The 17179-nt window shown below is 52.5% G+C and overlaps 7 protein-coding genes across 7 annotated transcripts; 4 read left to right on the top strand and 3 right to left on the bottom strand.

Moving 5' to 3' along the window:
- Positions 1-297: 297 nt before the first annotated feature.
- Positions 298-2561, top strand: GCG54_00010839 (putative transcriptional regulatory protein C3C7.04; the record flags this gene model as incomplete). Its single annotated transcript, XM_045410752.1, has 4 exons — positions 298-491; positions 543-1206; positions 1290-1781; positions 1833-2561. 4 exons carry the CDS (start codon positions 298-300, stop codon positions 2559-2561), a joined length of 2079 nt encoding a protein of 692 aa, XP_045260317.1.
- Positions 2562-2645: 84 nt separating this feature from the next.
- On the bottom strand, positions 2646-3625 carry GCG54_00010838 (Glyoxylate reductase; the record flags this gene model as incomplete). The annotated part of the gene is made up of 3 exons (XM_045410751.1): positions 2646-3107; positions 3165-3459; positions 3558-3625. 3 exons carry the CDS (start codon positions 3623-3625, stop codon positions 2646-2648), a joined length of 825 nt encoding a protein of 274 aa, XP_045260316.1.
- Positions 3626-4155: 530 nt separating this feature from the next.
- Positions 4156-5270, top strand: GCG54_00010837 (Peptidase M20 domain-containing protein; the record flags this gene model as incomplete). Its single annotated transcript, XM_045410750.1, has 2 exons — positions 4156-4709; positions 4778-5270. The coding sequence occupies 2 exons, from the start codon at positions 4156-4158 to the stop codon at positions 5268-5270; spliced, it is 1047 nt and encodes a 348-aa protein (XP_045260315.1).
- Positions 5271-5430: 160 nt separating this feature from the next.
- On the bottom strand, positions 5431-7413 carry GCG54_00010836 (uncharacterized protein; the record flags this gene model as incomplete). The annotated part of the gene is made up of 2 exons (XM_045410749.1): positions 5431-6963; positions 7036-7413. The coding sequence occupies 2 exons, from the start codon at positions 7411-7413 to the stop codon at positions 5431-5433; spliced, it is 1911 nt and encodes a 636-aa protein (XP_045260314.1).
- Positions 7414-9735: 2322 nt separating this feature from the next.
- On the top strand, positions 9736-10239 carry GCG54_00010835 (uncharacterized protein; the record flags this gene model as incomplete). Its single annotated transcript, XM_045410748.1, has 1 exon — positions 9736-10239. One exon carries the CDS (start codon positions 9736-9738, stop codon positions 10237-10239), a length of 504 nt encoding a protein of 167 aa, XP_045260313.1.
- Positions 10240-11616: 1377 nt separating this feature from the next.
- Positions 11617-13478, top strand: GCG54_00010834 (Efflux pump DEP3; the record flags this gene model as incomplete). Its single annotated transcript, XM_045410747.1, has 4 exons — positions 11617-11812; positions 11881-12163; positions 12220-12367; positions 12423-13478. The coding sequence occupies 4 exons, from the start codon at positions 11617-11619 to the stop codon at positions 13476-13478; spliced, it is 1683 nt and encodes a 560-aa protein (XP_045260312.1).
- A 316-nt stretch (positions 13479-13794) lies between these two features.
- GCG54_00010833 (Linear gramicidin synthase subunit D) lies at positions 13795-17179 on the bottom strand (the record flags this gene model as incomplete). The annotated part of the gene is made up of 7 exons (XM_045410746.1): positions 13795-15531; positions 15590-15683; positions 15742-16026; positions 16089-16192; positions 16260-16342; positions 16403-16537; positions 16603-17179. 7 exons carry the CDS (start codon positions 17177-17179, stop codon positions 13795-13797), a joined length of 3015 nt encoding a protein of 1004 aa, XP_045260311.1.

Below are 17179 nucleotides of genomic sequence, written 5' to 3'. Positions count from 1 at the left end.
TATTGCTTTCAAGCTGTCATCTTTAGGAAAGAAACCAAGCCCGAAGATTGGGTTGCATGGACTAACGATAAACAGCCCATGGCGCGCGTTAGCGATGATAGGGGTAGATACAGGGGAGATAGGCCCGGCACTTTCTTCCAATAGCAGCTGTCGCTCCTTATCATGGTTCGTTCCCCCGCAACAACTGGGGTAAGGATGCGGATCTAAATACCAGATCCACTCCAACAGTAGTCTCCACGCCGGGTTCTCTGCATTTCGCTGTTCAATGTTGTCGAAAAGCTATGCTAGATCGGAGTCATGGCATCGCCTAGTGAGTCCTCGGGATTGCGTGCTTCAAAACGGCTGAAACGCAGCGTTGTAGCTTGCCAACGATGCCACGCTCAGAAGATCAAGTGCACCGGAGGCACTCCGTGCAGGGCCTGTGACAGATCCAATGATATCGCTGCTTGTCTTTATCCAGTCCGCGAGAGAAAGATCTCAGTCTTGGAAAGGTAAGCTATAACATTGAAAGAATTTTGAAGAATTAAGCTCATAATTTGCAGCTACATAAAACAACTCCAAGATGAGAATGAGGAGCTCAAGCGGAAGACATCACTACCGTCTCAGGCTAGTCCGTCAGCTAGCCAGGTGTCGGACCAGATCGTGGTCAACACAGAAGCTCACGAGGAAAAAGAGGAGGAAGAGGAAGAAGAGATCTCCACCGCTGAAGTGGTTCATCCTGTGATTGAACAACGGATATGTGATCCTGCGGCGCCACGGCCAGTTTATGTCGGCGCTGCCGCATTTACTGCCTTCGCCAACATCTTATGGCACGATGGCCCTACACCACCAAGGAACGTCAAAGTCTTCAAACATCCAACGCTTCAACGCGCCATCAAGACCGACTACAAACTGCCGAACTACACTTACGCCAATCTCCTCGTCCAAGTTGTCTTGAGGTTTATCGGAAGTGATTACCACTTGCTGAAGAAGAAGTCTTTCTCTCAGAGAGTGGATCGGCTATACGGCCCCGCAACGGAGCAAACTCCGGACACCATGTTCCTCTGTCGGCTCTTTGCGGTCTTTGCCCTCGGTGAGCTATATCTCAAAAAGTCGACTAGTCAGCGAGAAGTGCCAGGGGCGAAATTCTTCTTGCAATCAGTGTCACTATTTGAGGAGTTGTACGAGGAACCCAACATAGAGTACATCGAGACTCTGCTTTTGATGGTGAGTCGCCGATTGAAATGGCCCTGGTTTCAAGGGATCTGACATGATAGCAGTGCTTTTATTCGCATGCTTTGAACAGACAGAACACGGCATACACATATGCGGGCATTGCGCTACGACTGAGTGTCACTATGGGTCTTCACAGAAACATCACGTATGACCCAAAAACGCCCCCAGTTGAGATCGAGAATCGGCGGCGTGTTTGGTGGACCGTATACACCTTCGATCGTCTATGCAGTGCAAAGCTGGGCCATCCGGTGATGATCAAAGATGAAGATATCGATGCGCCATTTCCCTCATCCGACGGACTTTCTCCTGAGGAGCAGGAGGAGTTCGTGGACGCAGGTCAACTCATCGCCAATATCAGATTGGCCCGCATCACTGGTCTGCTGCTAGATCACACTTACAAAATCCATTCACCCCACGAGAAGACATTCGTGAGCAATGTTCACAGGATTCTCACAAGTCTGAAGGAATGGGATGCGACACTGCCTCCTGAATTGGCGCTCGACCACAGCAGAACCCCCTCGTACAGCACAAGAGCAGTCGCTTCCTTGCGACTTCACTTCAACCAAGTATGTTACGATTAAAGTCGAGGATAACGCTGAATACTGACGACTTTCCAGTGCGTGGTATTGACAACGAGACCTATCCTCCTCTTTCTCTTCAAATACTACATGCGCCAATCTCAAACTCCATCATCGCCGTCATCAGAGTCTACCAAGGTGCTGCCACCAATGACAATTGCCTTGGGAGAGGCCTGTATATATGCTGCCAGAGCATCCAATCGACTCCTGAAGCAGCTCTGGGTGGACGGGGCCATCGCAACCTTCGGATACTTCGACGCTCACTTCATCTTCTCATCCACCATCATACTCATTCTCTCAAACATTCTAAACCCGAACGATGGCGACCGTAACTCCGTCGACTTAGCGTGCACGCTGCTGCAGTCCATGGCCGATGACGGTAATCTCCCAGCCTCCGAACTTCGCGACCGACTAGCGACACTCAAGGAGGACCTTGAGTGCAAGTATGCCACTAGCAGCTGCCAGGTTACAGGTCCCAAACAAGGGTACATGACAGCTGCTGGTACCTTCGCCGCGCACGTTGCCCCGACATCAAGTCGGCGAAAGGGCGATCCCAACAGATCGCAGACTGGCCAGACACCCTCGACCACAACAAGCCCCACAGCTGAGGTCTCCTCGGTCGGTAGAGCTCCCTTCGATGATCCCTTTATTCAAGACTTCCTGGGCCAGCCATACTCAGAGTGGAGTCCGAGTGCTTTTGACATTACGAATGATGAAATTGGCGTTTCTTCTTTGGCTTGGGATATCAGAACGACGAATGACATCTAATATGTACGCGGTCTTTGGAGTTGAGGAGCTCTCATGATTTTTCAACTCACGAAACTACGTTCCATCTCTATATTTATATGGTATTCAGACTTTATTTACCGCAGTCACCTTGGTCTTGTCGCCGAAGAACCACTCTTCAAGGTTCGTGAGCGTGATCTTGTCAAAGTTGTTCCAACTCGTTCCGGAGCAAACACCAATGTGGGGCAACAGTGTCGTGTCGTAGTTCTCCTTTAGCTTTGGGTTCACCGTGGGCTCGGCCGCATGAACATCAAGACCCAAGCCAATCACACGCCCTGATTTCATTGCCTCCAGTAATGCATCCTCGTCAATAAGGCCGCCACGCGCAATATTTACGATACGAACCCCTTCTTGCTTCATGATGCCGAATCGGCTTGTAGACAACATGTGCTTTGTTTCGGGTGTTAGTGGACATGCTAGGCAGATGCAGTCCGAGACTCTCAAGAGTGACTCAAGAGATTCATGGTAGACAGCCTCGGTACCAATTCTTTGGAGATCCTCTCGTGGTTTCCGATTATGATAGTGAATCTGGGAGGCATTAGCCAATGTTCTTGATGGCAATGCTTCCTATTAGTTTGTGTTTACCTTCATATCCAATGCCAAGGCGGCTTTACGAGCAATGGCAATACCAATGTCGCCCATGCCGACGATGCCCAGAGTCTTGCCCGCAGGATCTACGGCCATAGTGCCAATACGACGGCTCTCAATCCATCGATTATTTCGTGCAAGATGCTCTGCGAGAGTGAAGTATCGGAATGAGTTCAAGATGAGGTGCAGTGCCGTATTAGCCACGGCCTCGGTGCACGTATCCGGACAGTTGGCGTAGGTGATGCCCTTTGCTGTGAGGGCAGGAATGTCAGCGGCATCATAGCCATGACCGCTGCAGCAAATGAGTTTGAGCGATGGTGGATATTTGGCGACAGCGGGTCCTCGGAAGAGTTGATGGGTTGCGAATTGCCCAGCTTTCAACCATCCTACCCGGACAATGGCGTCGATGGCTGAGTAAGGTCCACCTGGAGCAAGACGAGAGCAAAATGCTTCCTCATCTTGACAGTCGTATTTAATGATATTAAAGCTTGATCGTATGCGATCCCACTGTTCTGTTTCGGCACCTCGAACGCTCGATTCGACGAGCAGAATGGTGGGCTTGCTTGCCTTTTGAGATGCTATGCTCCCCATAGTTGCAGGGTTTGTGGAATGATACTGTGTGCTCTGCTCGTACCTACCAAGCAACTCGGATTAGCTCCCGGCCTTATGTCACCAGCCGGAACGTTAACGCTGGGGGCATTTTCCATGTGCCTATCGTTGTCAGTGATGCTGTAATCTGGTCAGGTGCCGATAGCTAGGATGGCGGCCTTGGACACTCGGCACATAGGCCGAGATCGGCAATCGGTATCGCTGCCGGTGCGGGGACTTCTGCTGGGCCCAATTCCGGTCCGCCTACGGCAACCAGCACCGGTCGGATGAAGCAACAAAAGAATCATCACGTTCAAGCCAGCTTATTGGCGTCTAATGAGCTGCAAAAGTCTGCAGTTTACTGTTCTTTTCATCAATACTGACGACTCTCATATTCAAGATGACGAGCTCAAAGGAGCTTCCTCCGGTTGTGGAGTTACTGTCACAGCTCATGTCAGTCGAAAGCACCAGCGACGAAGAGCTTGAAGTTGGCATATTTTTGGAAGACTACATGAAAGTTCTTGGGTATACGGTTGAGAGAATTGCCATTGCACCGGGCTCAACACGACACAATGTCTATGCATATTTGGGCGCTAAGCGGGAGGCGCGCATCCTGCTAACCTGTCACATGGACACCGTACCGCCCCACATCCCGCTATCAATCGACTTAGACGCAGGAATAGTAAGAGGTCGTGGAGCTTGTGACGACAAGGGCCCGATGGCCGCTCAAGTCCTGGCAGTCGAAGACCTTCGAAAGGAAGGAAAGATCAAAGATGGGGATATCAGTTTCCTATTCGTCGTGGGCGAAGAGAAGGGAGGCCCCGGGATGATCGCTGCCAACGATATGGGCTTGACTTGGGAGGCTGGCATCTTCGGAGAACCTACTGAGGGAAAGCTCGGAACAGGCCACAAGGGTCATGTTGTGTTCGAGTTGACGGCGACCGGCAAGGCTTGGTAAGTTTCATTGTTGACAAACATCGTAAAAGAGTGCGTTAAAAGGCTGGTTCTTACACTCTATGTAGTCACTCGGGCTACCCTCATCTAGGAAGCAACGCCATCTCGCTATTGATCAAAGCCATGAGCAAACTGGAAACATCAGATTGGCCCGTTTCAGATCTCCTCGGTCCCTCGACCTTCAATATGGGCAAGATCGAAGGCGGAGCCGGTTATAATGTTGTTGCTGCGGAGGCGAAGGCCCTCTGTGCGGTTCGGGTAGCTGCCGATTTACCCCAGATCAAGAAACAGATTGCGAGTGTGGTGCAAGAATTTCCGGGAGTTGAAGTTGACTTCAAATTTGAATACCCCGAAACTCTGCTAGACTTCGACTTTGACGGGTTCGAGTCCGCGCCAGTTAGTTACGGAACAGATGTTCCGAGACTCAAAGGGTCGCATAAGAAGGTGCTCTACGGACCGGGTACAATTTTGGTCGCTCATGGGAAGGACGAGCATGTCATGATCGATGAACTGTTGGAAAGTGTCGATGGATACAAGAAGCTTGTACTCAACTTCCTATGATGGTTAAGTTCCCCGGTCACAGCTGCCACGTGGAAAAACCATCATTAGCAATTCTCGCAGAGATATTTCATTTCTGTCTTTGCCGATTGAAGGAAGTTTTGTGCTATCTACTGGTATAAAATAGGCGGGGAACACTCCCTCGTAGAACATTATGGCATAATTATGTTGTAGATGAGGACCGATGTCGTCGTCCTTTCCTCTCCAAAGCTGCCAGAAACAACTTTTGAGTTGTATCAGGCATGGAACTCTCCGTCTCTTCGAAAAGCCACCTCCCTTCTGCTTCAGGTAAGGTATCGATTAGCTCATCGATTACAGGGCCCAAGTCTTCAGCGGTTCCGTTCGTAATGGGAATCCACCCGCCGGCCTCTCCAAGTCCACAGACCAAGCCGACGCAAGAAGGATCTGTGGAAAGCGACCGAAACGTGAAGAACGGGTCGTCCATCATTCGGTTGAGCAGTAGAACCATGGGTGAGCACGCGAGAAGCCTACGGTCATCCAGTGTCACCTTTGCGCCATCGCTCAGCAGCATGGAAACCCTACGCGCCGTGTACTCCATGTCCAACCAAGGCCGTGTTGCCATCATAAACACCAGCGCAAGGGTACCGATAGGGCATTGCGACAAGGTGTCAACATGGTCACTGTCGGGATGCAGCTCTTGTGGCAAAGCATTGTGTTCAACCTGCGCACAAAGCTGCATCAATTGAAACAGGTGTTCCCTCGGCAAAAGGCTGTCCATACCGAAGCCTCCGTTCTCAAGGAAGCTTCCCGCCTCTCGGAATACCCCCAAGTCTTCGTCGTGTATCTCTATCGCAATGCAGGCAATGAGGAATGACAGCTGCATTTCGGCACGGAAGAATCGTAACCATCCATCCCCCAATCCGCACATATGGACGTCGTCCAGCGTGGCCTGACAGAATGTGGGCAACATTGAGGTGAAGATGCGCGGGATATCCTCATCACCACGGTCAATATAGCTCCTCAATGTGAAGACATTCTCTGGGTGCCTCAGCTGCATAGTGAATTCTGCAAGCGAAGTCCTCAGAGTTGATTTATAGTGAGAAAGACCCTCATCGTCGATGTTCTCGATCCACGTTGCTTCTCCGCGGTTTAAAATGACACGGCAACTTCCTACGTCATGAGCGAGGGCAAAGTCGAGGGCATTGTGGTGTGACACGAAAAAGTCTCTGTCCACACGGAGTTGCCGCGGTTTGGCTATGTCGACCCCAAAATCAAGATCAAGCAAGTACAAAACCAAGGAAGCCTGCTTTGCCGCAATTGCGTGGTATAGCGGTGTCGCATGATTGTCGTCTAGTCTGTCAACGTCCACGTCCTTTTCGCGTATCAAGTATGAAACCAGAGGTATGTTGCCAGATGCCGCTGCGGTATGAATTGGGTGGATGTCTGTGATGAAAAAGCCAAAAGGGTGACGATCCTTTATCTGGTGCCCAGATTGACCGAGGAAAGGATGGTCCGCATAATCGCTAGAATCATCTATGACTGATTCATCTTCGTCTGCCTCGCCATTGTCGCAGTCGCAGTTCTTTAGGTAAAACTTCGATCCGACTGGTACGATGAGCTTATCACTAGCTCCAGCGGAAAGCAGGAGTTTGGCGACTGAAGTGTGTCCACCGCAAATAGCATGATGAAGAGGCGTCCAAGCAGGGTATTCGGACTCTCTGCTGCGCCCGTCGAACTCCGACCTAGGTATGCTGCACCCCAAAGGCTTACAGGCACAGAGAAACCTGCCAGCGGCATTGAGACTCACCTCTTGCGAGATCAGCCATTTCACAGCATTGTAATGGCCATGGTAAGCAGCAAGGTGAAGAGGCGTGCCCCAGCCGGGAGGGGCTGGGTACATTATGTCTTTCACCGAGCGTGCGGGCTTTAACGGATAGAAATTGTCGAGGTCTGCGCCGAACTTTGCTGCAACTTGGAGGGTTTCCAAGTTGCCAGCGGCGGCGGCGACAACGGTGATCTCAGGGGCCTTCTCTGCAACAGCGGGACGGTAAAGTTCAGCTTGGAAGATACTATGAAGGAATTTGTTGACCTGGGCGAGGGCTGCGATCTCGGATCGGTTATCGAGATGTCGGGATATCTCGAGCCATATTTCCGGCACAAGTTGGGGAGCTTTCGCCATGGCCATTCTGGCGATGGCGCGCTCGACGTCGTGATGGCAGGGACGCAAAGTGTGTGTTGTGACCTCGGCTTCTAGGGGGCTGTGGTTACTGTCAGCGTCTGCAGCTCGAATCTCATGAGCGTTTCGAAATTTAGATACCCTTGGATTATTAGCGGATCTACGTCAATGATGCACCGTACATGGACAGGCGAGATCAGTCTAAGCCCGCCAGATGTGACGATGACGGATGTGGTCGAAAGAAGATGTGAAGTAATCGGCAGCCATCTCAGGCAAACTTCGGACGTGGCTGAGTTTGAGTGGGCCCTTTAATTTAAATGCTTTTTGGTGGCCCTGGACGCGCCTGCGGCCGCGTTTCGCGTCAATGAGAGAGACACAATAGCCATCTATTAAGGGATGTTGGAGACCATATTTTACCATGCTCTGCATCCCTTCATGGAAACTGAGCGTCTTTCATGGAACGACTGTGTGATCTCAGGGGCTCGAGGGTTGGCCTCCTAGTCGGCACCCCTCTCCCGCTAAACGGCACCCCTGGGGCCTCCTTCTAGCTAAGACCCTCTCGCTGAGAAGGGCACTTCTAGATGGCCTTTGGGAGCTGGACTTCTGTTTCTTTCTGTTGATTATATAAGAAATCAAAGGCTCACCGAGACGCACTGAGGGGCTTGGGATTTTGAGGTGCTGTATAGGCGGAGAGGGTGCCGTCTAAGAGGCCCCGAAGTGAAGGTCACCTGTAGTGGATAAAGACAAGGGCTACAACAGTGTAAGTTAAGCTTGAGCAGCATCAACGCCGCCATCGAGAACAAAACTGAGAATCAAGAGTCTAAACGCTTGCGATATCAAATCCGTCAATCTTAGAGGAGCCAGGGCTATTTAAATATGGTCAACGTGGAGTCTCGTCTCCCGGAGCCCGAGTGTACCGCATGCCGCGAACAACAAGGTACCCCGCAAGACTTTGAGCGACCGAAGGCCGATCATCACCCCGCAAAATAGCACACCTAGAAATGAAGATAACCCAATCTGATACTCTCACGTTCGCAACCGAAGGTATAGGGTAGGTCGTCTTGAAAGCATCAACCATGGCTAGTAATTCTTCACTTAACCCTGGACCTGCGCCTGAAGTCACTGTTCCTGCTTCCAGGTCCCGAAGAGGGTAAGACCATGTTCTCCTCGTCCTAGCAGCGTCTTATCTCTGCACGTCAAGGCCTCTTGTTCCTCACGAAAGTGGAGACAGCTACCATCTCCTCCTTTTCGGCCGTGTCTCTGGCCACTAGGTAATGTGGCATGACCTTCAAGCTTCAAGGACTGATGCACTCTAGGTGTTGGACCTGTAAGAGGCGTCATAAAAAATGCGACGAGGTTAAGCCGAGCTGTAACCGTTGCGTACATGCGAACCTCCAGTGTGAAGGTTATGATACTCGATTGACCTGGGGCTCGTCAAATACAATCGTTTCCAAACATGGAATCATCCTCAAGCCAGTCCGCCCGCAGAGCTTGAGTCGAAAGGTCGCACAGGAACGAAAGCAGTTGGAGGAGAGCGCGCATACGACCGCTGGGAGTTGTGATTCGGATACTACATCATGCGAGGGCCGCCAAAGCCCTTCTACAACCAACTCCGACGAAAAAAGCGGCCACTCTGGGAAGAGTTTCAATACAGGAGTTGACGACAAGATAACAGAGCTTCTGGTTGATCAATGTATGTCAGTGTCGTGCAATGGAACTTTTGACGGGCTGCTAACTTTCATAGTCTGCAAAAGTGGATATCTGACTTTGACCGGAAGATCTGGCGACGGAGGACTCATGAAGTCAGATATTCTACCCATGAGAAAGACTTCGACTTCGCTCTGCAATACCTACGCAGCATATCAGGCGAGCCTGACAAACGAATACAGGCATCTCATGCCAGTATATCTGCAGCTTGGTATTTCGGGTTACATCAATGACCTTCAATCCCCAGACAACCTTCGTCGAGACGAAATTCTTGCAACGGGAGTCCTCTTATGTAGTGTTAGCGTAAGTTTCGATGAATTCTCCTCTACTTATGACAGAGTCTAACGATTGCATGGTCAGATAAATGGGCTCTACAAGTGGACTACCTTACTCAAAGGACTTCATACCGTGTTACAGCAGCGAAAGCTTCTAGAGACAACAGCTCAACCGCCACTAGTCGGTCATCTGATCGAAGTCATCGCACTTCTTGATGTTCCACATTTCACATTAAACCGGAGCACGGAGTCGCTGAAGATATGGCCCGCATACTTCGCTCAGCGGCATTTGACGGGAGTCCAAGAAACCTGTGGCCTGCCGTACTCTCTTCTAGACCTCATCTGCAATATGGACTCTCCTGACGCTGAACAGAGACTTCGCAACTGGCCTGGAGAGCTATGCCGTGAACTGGTCCAAATTCACTTGTGGGAAGCGTTCCGTACTACGGCAATACTCCATTGTAGAGCTTTACGGCCTGCGACAGAGAATGAGGAGAGTAGTGCAGCGGCGGGGTTTGGCGACGAGCTTCTTGAGATGAAGGCATTGGCTGCCTGCCAAGCTGTCATCGACTCGAAGGGTGACTCGTTCCCTGGTGTGCCACACCTAGCTGCTGCACTTATGTACCCCCTCTTCATAGTGTGCCTGTCCACCAAGCAGGACACTGTTGCTCGGTCTCTTTCGCGAGATCTCTTCTCGGAAGTGGTCAGGAAATGGGGAGACCACGAAATCAGACTGGCATGGGACATCGTCATCGAGGTTTGGCAGAGGTCTACAATGCAACCTGGGGTTTGTGGACTAAAGTTGGCGGAAGACTTTGTCGCAGAGTTGGACATTGAGATGTATTTGTACTGAAGGTTTTCTGCTGTTTCTCGGCATTTCACGGTCTGTGACATGTTACAGTCGTTGGACACATATATTCAGCGCAAGACCTGTTAACAGTTTACGCCAGGTTCAATACGTAGCATGGCACAAGATCAGTTCCAATCGCTGTAGATTATCTGAGTCTCAGGTAACGGTCTCGACTACAAGCTCTGTGTCAAGTGATCTCTGAAGGATGCAGGCGATACACGTCCTCCACCATAACCGAATATTTAGATCATATTCAGACAACGTGCGATTATCACGTCAGGAGCTATCCGCGCCACACCTGAGGTATTATCTGGAACATCTGACAGCTTCGGGTAGGAATGCTGCTTGAGCCTCAATGGTCTCGGCAACAAGCCAAATCATCACCGTGCATGGCGTTTTTGCCCGATTTGCTGTGTTGTACTTTGCAGGCCCAATCGAATCCTGGTCACTGATGCAGCAATCTTACTTGTATCGCTCTCTCTGGGCAACGAGACTTCCTCCTTCGGTAAGCTTACCATCCCAGACGTCTGCCACCTGCAACCCCTTCCCGTGCGTAAGCTTATCATACGTAGTCAACGACACAAACAAGCTCATTTGTCTGTGAAACGCCCAGGCTGAAGATTCCGCACGTCGAGATTGGCTCGAACTACGTGTCGGTCTGCCGGATGCTGTCGCGGAACACACACTCCGGCAATATCGACGAATTCGATCAATAACCCCGAGCTTTATCAAACTTCTCAGCGTGCAACATCCGTATTGGTGCTCTGTTTGTCGCGATAATCATCGCAGATTGCGGCGCAGTCACAGTGTTCCGTCCTTCCTTACGGGCGTACTGGGGGCGGTCGTCACGTACGTTGGTCCGGCCGTGGTGCTGAATGGGTTTGTTGGCGCCACATGCAACGTCCTGTTGGTGCTTCACGCGGCCAACGGCCCCAATGTAGCATTTGAGGGCGAGTTTGCGGCGACAAACGGTCTCTGCCGCTGCCGTCGGCTTTTTCGGTTCGCCCCGTTAAATGTCTTTATTTTTAAGACACAGCGTTGCAATGTGCGTCCGCCGTTGGTTGCTTCGCAGGAACATGGGGGTGTGCGGCTGTGGCTCGACTGGGGGCGGAGGGCAGCAAACTGCATGTCGACAATCTGTTGGTGCTGGTGAAATGTGAGGATCGAACCGCCCGCCCCCATTCATCACAGATAACAATGCGACGCCTCCCGCGTCTTCGACGGCAGCGGATTTGGTATATCTGTCTTGTGTAGACACTCAACTTGAAGATTTCTTGTGCCACGCTCGTCTTCAACCTACAACCTTCAAAGCACGTTTTGCTTCCTCGGGTTTGGTATTCATATCTATCAAAGCCTTCCTCTTGTCTATTCTGCTTTATCATGGAGACGGAACGGAAGCCTTCGCCAGACCCTGTCGACGACACGGAGCGTGCGAGCACCCACGTTGGCAGTGTCGCACCCGAAGCTAAAGACGTGGAAAGCGTTACTTCAGGAGGCAATCATCCCAGAGAAGGTTGGCCAGCGTGGCGATGGCCGTGTATTCAGGGCGCATTCTGTTTGGTTGGGCTGCTTCTTGGTCAGTATTATCTCCATTCATGGCTAAAAGGCTTCGTACAAAATTGACACAGATCGCTCCTCGGGCAGGCTACGATGTCAGTAACACAGCGAACATTCAGCCCCCGATCTACGAGGCATTCGGCCAGGTCCATCTCCTGTCATGGGTTGCCATAGCTTACACAGCTATGAACGTCGCAACCGTCCCTCTCGCCCGCAAGATTGTCGTCCTTGGGAACCTGAGGTACCAGGTTCTCGGATACTCCCTCATCTTCTTCGTCGGTTCTACAGTTTCAGGCGCAGCTCCGAACATCAACACAGTGATCATCGGCCGTGCGATACAGGGTATCGGAGGAGCCGGGCTGTACCAACTGTGCGTTTTCAGTCCGTCACTTCACTCGAGAGCAGATACTAAACTTTCCCCCACAGGAGTATCATCATCAACATGACGTTGACCACCCCAACTGAGCTTCCACGGACCCAAGGTCTCTTAGCTGTGTCCTGGGCCATCGGTCTCACGCTGGGTCCCGTCATCGGCGGTGCCTTCGCCGAGAACCACAAGGCTACATGGAGATGGGTCAGTATTTCTTAACACGGAGAACTACTGCAAAATATCTAATAAGTTCACATAGGCCATGTATATCAACCTCCCCATGCTGGCAATTATCATGGTCTGCAACCTCCTGGCCCTGCCCAACATGCACGCACCCGGCGCCTTGCCCGTCATCGAGGGCTTGCGCGTTGTCGACTGGACAGGTGTAATCCTCCACGTAGCTTCTTTTATCTTATTATGCTCGGCCCTCATCTTCAGCGGCTCCAAATGGGAATGGTCATCGCACTCAGCCATCATCGCTTGGGTATTCGTCGGCGTTATTTACCTCGCCTATGCCTTGCAGCAGAAGTTCTGCTTGCTCACCGACAAGACACACCGCAACATCTCCGCCGATCTCCTCAAGAACCGAGCCGTCATCCTCGTCTGCCTCGCCACATATGCCGTCGGAGGCAGCTACGGGATCGCCCTCTACTATACTCCTTTGTTCTTCGCCTTTACCAAGGGCTTCGATCCCGTCGACGCAGCTGTCAGGCTTCTACCATTCATCTTCACCTTCATCTTCTTCACCATCGTCATGGCGGGCATGATCCCCGTCATCGGGAGATATGCGCCTTTCTACGTTGTTGGCGGCGCCCTGACCATCATTGGAGGCGCCCTCCAAGCCCAGATCACAGCCACGACCTCGGAGAGCCGCGTGATGGGCGTGAGCAGTCTCATCGGGGCAGGTGTTGGTTGCATGTGGCAGACGGGAGTATCAGTCATGGCGCAAAGCGTGCCTTCCCACAGACGACTGGATGCTACTGCGCTCTTCATCATGTTCCAGCTCGCGGGTGTCTCGGTGACATTGGCCCTGGCCGGTTGCATCTTCCAGAATATCGGTTTCGACAAGCTGAAAGACTCGCTCGATGGGTTGGGTTTCAGCGACCATGACATCCGAGAGGCACTGGCGGGACTTGACTCCAAGATCTGGAGTGATGCTGACCCGCGGGTTGTAGGTGCAGCTGTCAGTGACGTCGCAGACGTGATCGCCAATAATCAGTATCTCATTGTGGCCTGCGGGATCGTTGCCCTGGTCAGCGGTTGCCTCATGAGTTGGGAAAAGTTGGACTTTGGGAAGGCCAAGGTAGCCAAGTGATGAGGTTCAGTGTTGTTTGATGTTGTATAGTAGTGGGCTCAGCAAAGTTTGTCAGGCAGCCTTCTCAATTGTTCAAAATCAGGTGTTGTTGAAACGGGAAGTAGGCAAGGGTCTAGAAAGGCTAGGTTTCCAAAAGAGAACAGACTGTGAATTCGAGAACTAGGTGCAAAGGCCGTGACATGTGAACTAGTGAAACCAAAGGTTAAGACCAAACTCCTGAAACTCCGGACACCATACTAATGAAATGAAATGAAACCAGTCCCTCCTCTTATCGCTTTTCACTACATACATAGCTTCCACCCCAATCCGAATTCACTCAAGAGTCCCAAATGGCACCGTAGGCAGGAACTCCTCGGGTCTCGAGACCGTAGACCACCTTCTTGGTGATCTTCTCGTTCGCAATAATGATCACAGCCTCCGCCTCAAAGCTCTTCGCCAGGTTGTATCCCATCTTGACCAGGTCAGGGCGGCCAGAGACCTTGGTGTCGTGAATGACCGCGTTGGGGATCTTCTCCTTGATATTGTCGAGCAGCTCCTTTCCAAAAGTCTGCTCGGGCTTTGGCGTGGACCAGATGAGCTGGGTCGCACAGCTCTGCTCCTGGATATGGCCGAGGAGAGGACCAATACCGGAGCCGGTAGCGATGACGACGATGCGGTTGAAGCAGGTGGCGATGCGCATGACTCCACAGGTCGGAACACCGCGCACCCAGATGTGCGTGGGGGGCTTCTGGATGGCATTCTTGGTCCAGTCGCCTGCGTTGGACACGACCAGCGAGAATCCCTTGGGGCGCCCTCCCACGGACCTGGGAGCTGGGATGGTTGCGAATGAGTGCCACTCGAGCAGTGGTCTCATGGAGAGGCGGGCGAAGCTGCCGTTGACAGGGACGGTGTAGTCAAAGTGCAGTCTGACGGCGTGGTTGGAGAGGACCTCGGCGTCGACAGGAACCTTGCGAAGGAAGAACCAGGATGACGCGATGCTGAGGGTTGCCAAGGCAAGCATCCAGAAGCCGGGGGTGCGGACACAGGCTTCGCCGAGAGACATGGATGAGACCTTGCCGTCGTTGGCAGCGAGCACGATTTGCGCCCAGAAGAGGCCGAGCATAGTCCATCCGACGAAGCGGTGGGTCTTCTCGAACATGTCGTGGTGCTTCTTTCTGAATCCGGGCCAGGCTAGGGCGATGGTAATGGTGAACAACCCGGTGAGTAGCCAAGAGATGACCTTTGAGGCGATGGATTGGTGACCCCAGTTGGGGCACTCAGTCAGCTGGCAAACCTCAGAGCTGATGTTTGACGCGAGCAGCCAAGCACCCGCAGAGACAGCCGCGCCCGAGTGGACGCCTCCGAAATGGAAGATCTTTGCGCATCGCTTCCTAATGCTGAGAGGCCAGGACTTGGGGACGTTGCAGGTGATGGTGTACATAGCATTGATGACGAAGTCCTGGCGCGCCAAGACGGCGACGAGGAGGTTGATGGCCGTGAGGGTACCGAGCCAGTCTCTGGTGAAGCCGGCGAAGATGAGAGCGATGACGGCGCCAATGTTGAAGAGCCCAACAATAGTGAACAGGCGGCGGTAGACGATGGCGATGCGATGGACGAAGCCGCGGTAGGGGCGATCCAAGGTCTTTTCGGGAATTTCGCGGTCGAGGTCGAGCTTCTCGTCGATCTCGGTGAAGCTAGACGAGGACGACTGGGACTTCTCGTCGGCGGTGGTGGACTGGCTGTCCACGGACAGCGACTCCTTGGAGCTGGTCTCTCTGACGGTGACGTTGGGTTCCTTCTTGTCGATGGTGTCCTCGGTGACCATGTCCTTGAGCGCCCGCTTATCCACCTTACCGTTTGAAGTAAGGGGCAAGGCATCGAGGAAGTGGAATTTTGTCGGGACCGCGTAGTAGGGCTGACGGGCGCGGACGTGGACCTGGATGGTGTCGAGGTCGCAGTCCTTAGGGGCCACGAAGCCGTGGATCTCGTTGTCGATTAGGAGGGCAGTTGCCCTTGAGACGACGGGGCATGAGTTGATTGAAGAGGTGACTCCATCGAGTTCGACTCGGAAACCCTGTACAGGTGCTGTTAGCGAGGATGTAAGACGAGAAGATGACACGAGTTTTGCGTACCTTGATCTTGATCTGGTCGTCGACTCTTCCGAGGATGTCGATCGACCCGTCTTGCCTCCATCGTCCAAGATCGCCGGTGTTGTACATCATGGATCTGTTCCGAATGGTCAGCAATGTAGCCAACGCTAGCAACAAAACTACTAGGTACTCACCCGTCATTGGCGAAGGGATCAAGCTTGTATCTCTCAGCCGTTTTCTCAGGGAGGGACACATATCCCCGAGAGATGCCATGGCCACCGGCCCACATAACGCCGGGCTCGCCGACCCCGAGAGAGTTGCCCTCATCATCGAGAACATAGACGGTGTTGTTGGGGGTTGGCTTGCCAATGGTTAAGGTCTGTCCTGGTTGGTGGAGGTGCATGGTGTTGACAATCGTCGTCTCGGTAGGGCCACAGCAGTTGTAGTACTTTGCGTGAGCTCCCCAAAGATCGGCAAGTCTAGAGCCAAAATCTAATCAGCGAATTCTGAATAAGATAAAATATTGTGGCGTTTGACTTACCTCTGGGAACTAGGTTCGCCGGCGGTCGCAGCAACCCGGATGTTGGAATATTCCCGGGGATCGTACTTGGCCAAGATGCTGGGTGTGCAGATCAGAACTTGGATCTGGGGATAAGCTCGAGTCAGTTGCGCTGATCTTTGTGAGAGAAATCTGTGGCGTTTTTCTTCGTACCTCTCGGATGCAGGGTTCCCATTTTGAGCCTCGAAGAACCAGGGTTCCGCCGTTGCAGAGGCAACCTAGCATCTCCCACGCCGCTTTCAAACTAATCAGCAAAGTTGTTTTTTGTGAGACGGGCTTTCTTTTTGGCAACTTACCCATGTCGAAACTGATATTCAGTACCTGGCCCACTCTTGTACCGGCCGAGATACCCAGATTCCCGGGCGACAGGCACACCAGGTTAGTCACGTTCTTGTGGGTGACGTCCACCCCTTTCGGAGTACCCGTAGTTCCTGTAAAGACAATTCGTCAGTAATCGTACCATGGTGTCTAATTGGCAGCTGGCCAGATCGCGTACCTGAAGTGTAGATCACATAGCAGCCGTGGTGTGTCTCAGCTAAGTCCTGATAGGGCAGGATTTGCGCATGCTCGGGATCCTTCTCCCGCTCTTCGTCAATTACCAAAGTCTCACAAGGGACCCCGAGGGTCTCGAAGCGGTGTTTTGTCGAGTTGAGGCAGAGGACGTGCTTGCCTCCGGCCTGCTCGAGGACGAAGCGGAGCGTCGAGTCGGGAACCACACCCCCATCGAGGGGCACATACTGCGCTCCACAAGACAGGATCGCAACGATGCCAACCAACATGTCAATGCCTCGCTTTACGACAAGCGGGACACGATCTCCGGGTCTGACGCCGAGCTTGGTCAGTTTCCTGGAGAGCTGGTTGGCCCGACGAGCGAGCTCGCCGTATGTGATCTCTCGAATCTGGGGTGCCGACAGGTCGCGGCCTGCAGTGACATCAGGCTGAGTCTCTGCATGATGATAGAAGGCGGCGGTGACGGTGGGATAGTCTGCTGTGATTCGTGGTCCTTGGGTGAAGGAGAGGGGAGGCGGCCCAACCGGAGTTGATGCCGAGTCTTTGGCCACTTGGTTCTGCAT

The sequence above is a fragment of the Colletotrichum gloeosporioides genome (genome assembly GCF_011800055.1).
Source record: "Colletotrichum gloeosporioides strain Lc1 chromosome Unknown consensus_69, whole genome shotgun sequence".
Classification (NCBI taxonomy): Eukaryota; Fungi; Ascomycota; class Sordariomycetes; order Glomerellales; family Glomerellaceae; genus Colletotrichum; species Colletotrichum gloeosporioides.
Note: the sequence above shows the minus strand (reverse complement) of the source record. Positions and strands in the feature narration are given on the sequence as shown.